Raw genomic sequence first — 6,000 nt, 5'->3', positions numbered from 1 at the left:
ATTTCTCCTTCTGTCACTTGTGCCCCATGGGTGTCCCTTGCCAAGGACAAGCAATATTTCTTCCATGGAGTTTAGAGGTCCAAAAAAAAGAAAAAGTTCTGATAAGGATTGGAAGTAAAAAAATATCTTCATTGCTTTTTTCTGATGACAAAAGTAATACATATGTATCATCTCAGGAATTTTTGGGGCTTTCTAAAATGCAGCTAAATACATATCTAAGGCAGCAAATGCAGCAAGAGTATTAACAAAGGGTGGGAATCTGATCCTTTCCTTATCTCTTACTTATGATATCTCATCCTGAATGGTTGCTGAGGTGATGACATATGAACTTTGAACTTGTAGGCATAGAGTGGTGACCTCATTTATCCCTTTGAATAATTGCAAATCACACCGTCAATTCCTAGGGGGAAAATTCTGAGCAGCAAAATGAACTCAGAGCCCTGTGGCATAGGACTGAAAATTTCAGTCAGATCCAAAAAACAAAGAACTTAAATTCCAGGGAAAGACCACTCTACCAGAAGAACAACACAGGAAGCTGAATGGGGCTCTTTTCCAGCTCTTTGTTGTTCTTACACGCTGTCGACACTCCCTGTGGCCAAGAGCTCTTATCTAGTTTTTACATGTCCCTCCACTTGAAGAGGCTGTCCCCTCGCTTCCTTTCACTACCCACTTCTCCCAATCTTCGCCGCACCACCAGGTTCACGGTGCACTTGGAAGGACGGACAGGGATTTGCCTCTCCAGTCCAACCGGCTTTCGGTCACTGAATTACACACGTTCAACGACCCTTTTGCGGAGACTGCTTGCGTGTGCGCGGGGTGGGCGAGGGTGGGCCGCGGACTCCACCCCTGGCGGTTGTGAACCTACTGCCGCTCCGCAGCAGGTCTCGGAGGAGACGCCCACCGCCCCCTCCGTGGGGCCCCGGCGGCCCCGCCCCGCAGTTCCCGTCACGTGCCGCCGCACCGCCCAATCAGCGCCTGCAGCGCGTGGGCTCGGGATTCAAACTGCGGCGCCTAGGACTCTCCGGGATCTGCGTTGGTGTGGCCGCGGCCGCCGCTGCGTGCGGGCCATGGAGCACCGCATCGTGGGGCCCGGGCCATACCGGGCCACCAGGCTGGTGAGTGTGCATACCGGGATCTGGGCGAAGCGAGGCCCCGGCCTGAGTGCCGACTGCGTACTCGTCAGTCCTCGCTTCTCCAGGGCAGGCCGGGCCCGGGTCTGGAGGCGGGACATGTTTCGGGTCGGGCGGCGGTATTCTGGACGACGCTCAAAGAAAGGCTAACCGGGCCTGGGGTCCAGCCCGTCCAGGGTGGGCGCAGCTTCGACCCCGAGACGTTGGCTGGGTTCTCGCCAATCAACGGCGCCTCCCTGTTTAAAGCGTCCGGAAGACCAGGGTGACACCCCTCTCCCCTCTCCTGTCCTCCGGAATCCAACGCCCCAGTCCGTAACTTTAGGGCCACCCGCCGCCTGGAGCGTGTCTCCGTCCCGAGTGTCACTTGTGGTGACACTTGAGGTTCTTTCTAACGGTGCCCAGAACAGAGGTGGATCGCCCTGGCCACGTTTCCGGCTCCTGACGTTTCTTTTTCTGTGAGCACCGACCTAAATGAGGAGGGTGGGCCGGGACTTAGGGTTTGAAAGAGCCTTTGCAGACCCTGGTCCAGGGTGCTGACTGTTTTCCTGGGAGAAGGGCTTTGGTAATCAGAGTTCTGAGGCGTACTTGATTTCTTTGTGACCTGGAGCAAGTGATTTTAGCGATTTCATAATGGAGTAAGTGGCGATAATTTGGTAATGTCTAGAGTAAGTTTTAGACAACTTTCTATGAAAGCTTAAAGGTGATTTGGGAGGAAAGGACTGCTCTCCTTGGTCTGTCAACACTTCTCTGGCCCCAGCTAACTTGGGAATTAGGCTCCTTGTTCTATGCACCCTAAGGGATATCCAGGAAAAGGTGAGAACAGGATGGAAGGAGTTATCGTAGTCATCTTTGCAAACAATGTACTACAGACACCCATAATGATTCATTCATTGAAAAAAAATTCAACACATATAAATTTAGGTTTTCCTTTGGACCTGCCTCTAAGAGGTATGGATGCTGGTAGCAGGGAACAAATAGGATTTTATAAAACCTCTTTTCATATCTGCTTCCACTTCACAGTTGCCTCTACCACTTGAAACCATCTGGGGTCAAGGCTATTGGTAGGTCCATCTTTTTTTTTTTTTTTTTAACATCTTTATTGGAGTATAATTGCTTTACAATGGTGTGTTGGTAGGTCCATCTTTAAGGATGAGATATACAGGTTGTGCCTTATCAGGGACTTTCAAAAACTTTACTATTCTTTGTGGAGGGAAAATAACACTCCCCTGCTGCCAATTTATTCACAGCACTAATGCAGGGGAAATAGAGAGAGACTCTGGATCTTGGGGTAACCAGTTCTCATTCTTCCAGCTTTAGACTAAAAAAATAAATTACATGATAATTGGAACTGTTTTTTAATCTCATTCACAGAATTGTTTGAAGTACCACATTTTATAAATGCAGAGTGCCTATGTGAAAGGCATTCTTGATTCTGAGTCACATTAAAATATTATCAAAGGAATTTACAAAGAAAAGTACCCTGTTCTTCAGAAGTCTTCAGTCCCCAAGAAGTGATATTTGAGTCAGATTTAGCCAAGACTGATCAAGTTAAGTAGGAAATTAAATATGTGAATAATTAATGAAAATACCAGAATTTCCTAGGTAGTCAATTCAGTTCTCAACTTTATTCTATTTGAGAATCTTGATCGTAAACTAAGATTTTTGAAAACACAGAAAACAATAGCCATTTTTTTAAGTGAATATTACTGATTTATCAGTGATCTCTGTAGTCATTACAGGTACTTTCCCCTCATTGTAAAATCTCTGTTTCCCTGAACATAATTCAGTTGTGCTTTACAGCTTTAATCAGTTAAATCATAAAGTTTGTGATTAGTCCTCTGTACTTATCTGCCCCAGCTCGCCTTTCCTCCCTGGCTCCCAGCTTAGCATTTCCATCTTCTCCCAACATCATCCTCAACCTAATCTTCAGGAAAAGCTTGGGAAAAACCTATTGGTACACAAAGAGCAGGCGTTTACTTCCTCCTTTCATGGCTCACTATACTTTCTCAAACTATGTACAGCTCCATTTTCTAAGACACCAAAGTCTTATCTGAAAATAGCATTTTATGAACTAGGTAAATTTCTATGCCCAAAATAAAATGACAGACACTGTAAGTCAATTCATGGTGAATATGGAAGCTAATTAGCAACTTATTCATCTTCACTGAAATAGCTTTCATTTTAACCCACATATGAAATAGTTCATTAGTTAAAAAGAAATAATGAGAGGGCTTCCCTGGTGGCAGAGTGGTTAAGAATCCACCTGCCAATGCAGGGGACACGGGTTCAAGCCCTGGTCCGGGAAGGTCCAACATGCCACGGAGCAACTAAGCCTGTGCGCCACAACTACTGAGCCTACGCTGTAGAGCCCATGAGCCACAACTACTGAGCCCACATGACACAACTGCTGAAGCCTGTGCGCCTAGAACCCGTGCTCTGCAACAAGAGAAACCACGACAATGAGAAGCCCTTGCACCGCAACGAAGAGTAGCCCCCGCTCACCACAACTAGAGAAAGCCCGTGCGCAGCGATGAAGACCCAACACAGCCAAAAATAAATTAAAAAAAAAGAAAAAGAAAAATAATGAGAAAGACAATTGCTTTTTCTGAAACTGCTTAAATCTACTGATCCTTTCTTTGAACTTAGTTCTGAGTTGTCTGTATCTTCTGATGCAACTAGTAAACTTTAAAAGACTTACAGCCATCATTGAATCTGAGAGTTTGAATGGACTCTAAAGATTATGTAGTCCAATTCCCTCATTTTATTGAGGTGTAAAGGGGTGAACTGACTTGACCAAGTTCACACTGCCAGTATGTGGCAAGTACATCTAGATCTAGCGTTCGTTTGCCTCTGAAGTCCCTGGCCAGGTGCTATATCATAATACTTTTGATATTAAGAAGTAAAGAAATGGAATAAATATTCAAGAGAAAAGAATAGGAAGCACATTTCAACACTCAGTATTTGTCACGTTAAGCAAAAATAGTTGTATGATTTTTTTAATATAAATTTATTTATTTTTATTTTTATCTTTGGCTGTGTTGGGTCTTTGTTGCTGCATGCTGGCTTTCTCTAGTTGTGGCGAGTGGGGTCTCCTCTTCCTTGTGGTGCGTGGGCTTCTCATTCTCTTGTTGCGGAGCACTGACTCTAGGCGCATGGCCTTCAGTAGTTGTGGCACGGGGGCTTGGCAGTTGTGGCTTGCGGGCTTTAGAGCGCAGGCTCAGTAGTTGTGGAGCATGGGCTTAGTTGCTCCGCGGTATGTGGGATCTTCCTGGACCAGGGCTCGAACACCGTGTCCCCTGCATTGGCAGGTGGCTTCTTAACCACTGCGCCACCAGGGAAGCCCCAGTTGTATGATTCTTTATGCCTTAAACTAGGGGTTTGAAATAAACAAAAAATGTTTTTTAATCACAAAACAAATCTGTTTTGTCCGCTTTGCTATAAAGATTGTCTCGTAATACGTCGTTGAAACAATCACATTCTCAAGCTCTATCTAGTTCTTTGTTGATGTAGGATATTTTCTTTCTAAATGTTACTGAGGATAGTGAGTTATTTTAAAGGTAACTTTTTCTTTCTTGGCAGAGTAGCCAAATAATGACTGAATTATTTTTGGAAATACGTGGGAGCAGAGATCACGGTCCTTGCTAGGTTTTGAAAATCTAAAGTGTCTCATGGATTCAGTAAATATCCTAATGTTAAATGCTATTAAAAATCAAAATAAATAAATTAAAAATTCTTTTTATGAGTTTTTCTAAAAAAGAGATATGAGGCTTTGATAAGGATGTCTTCTTAGAAAATTTCTAGTGTAAAATGAAAACTAGCTATCACCAGAATAGCTAAAAAACCAATCAGAATCCTAATAGATTTTTTCCTCCCTGTGTGGGGATGCATTGAGTAGAAAGCTCATACAGAAGAGTAAAAGTGGAGGAATTAAAAGGTTTTAAAAAAGATGACTATAGGTGACTTTGACCTACCAGAAATTTAAATTTAGTATTAATAGACTGTAATCACACCAGTGTAGTATTGTTTAGGAATAGACAAACAGCTCGGTGGGATTAAAAAAAAAAGAGTTCAGAAACAGAATCAAGGACTTCCCTGGTGGTGCAGTGGTTAAGAATTTGCCTGCCAGTGCAGGCGAGCCCGGGTTCGAGCCCTGGTCCAGGAAGATACCACATGCCACGGAGCAGCTAAGCCCGTGCACCACAACTACTGAAGCCCGCGCACCTAGAGCCTGTGCTCCTCAACAAGAGAAGCCACCGCAATGAGAAGCCCACGCACTGCAACAAAGAGTAGCCCCCGCTCGCCACAACTAGAGAAAGCCTGTGTGCAACAATGAAGGCCCAATGCAGCCAAAATAAATAAATAAATAAAATTAATTAAAAAACAAACAAAAAGCAAAATAAAAAGTTAAAAAAAAATAATAAAGTAAAACATTAACAGTTTCAAAGTTCGTTCATAGCTAGCTATTTAAAAAAAAAAGAAAGAAACAGAATCAAGAAAGGTAGTATGTAAGGTAGCTTACTATTTCAGTTTAGTGAGAGAAGGGTAGCATAATTGACTCTCCATTTGGGAGAAAATAGAGTTGGATATCTCCTCCCCACAACATAAAAAATTTCAGTTGAAGATTCAGATATTAAAATCCCTGTAAAATATTAAAAGAAAAATTTGATAAGTATTTTTAATATCTCAGGATAGGGAAACTTTCCCAATTGAGGGAGTAAACCCTGAAGCTATAAAGATAAGAAGATATATTTGTTTTCTTAAAACAATATAATCATCAGTGAAACCTTTATATAGCTAGAGACCAAATAAACAAATTGATAAGTCAGGGGAAAACATTTCTAATATATTTGAAAAAGGATTAATATTCCCT

The 6,000-nt window shown here is 43.0% G+C and overlaps 1 protein-coding gene across 2 annotated transcripts in view; it reads left to right on the top strand.

The window, feature by feature from the left end:
* The first annotated feature begins 973 nt into the window (after positions 1-973).
* The window catches only part of DEPDC1B (DEP domain containing 1B), a 102,294-nt gene continuing 97,267 nt past the window's right edge, over positions 974-6,000 (top strand). For both annotated transcript variants that reach the window (XM_079918203.1, XM_079918202.1), the window contains exon 1: positions 974-1,115. In XM_079918203.1, the coding sequence (XP_079774329.1) occupies positions 1,068-1,115 (48 nt within the window). In that variant the 5' untranslated portion in view covers positions 974-1,067. The remainder of the gene's footprint in view (positions 1,116-6,000) is intronic.

Source organism: Stenella coeruleoalba (genome assembly GCF_951394435.1).
Source record: "Stenella coeruleoalba genome assembly, chromosome: 3".
Taxonomy (NCBI): Eukaryota; Metazoa; Chordata; class Mammalia; order Artiodactyla; family Delphinidae; genus Stenella; species Stenella coeruleoalba.
Note: the sequence above shows the minus strand (reverse complement) of the source record. Positions and strands in the feature narration are given on the sequence as shown.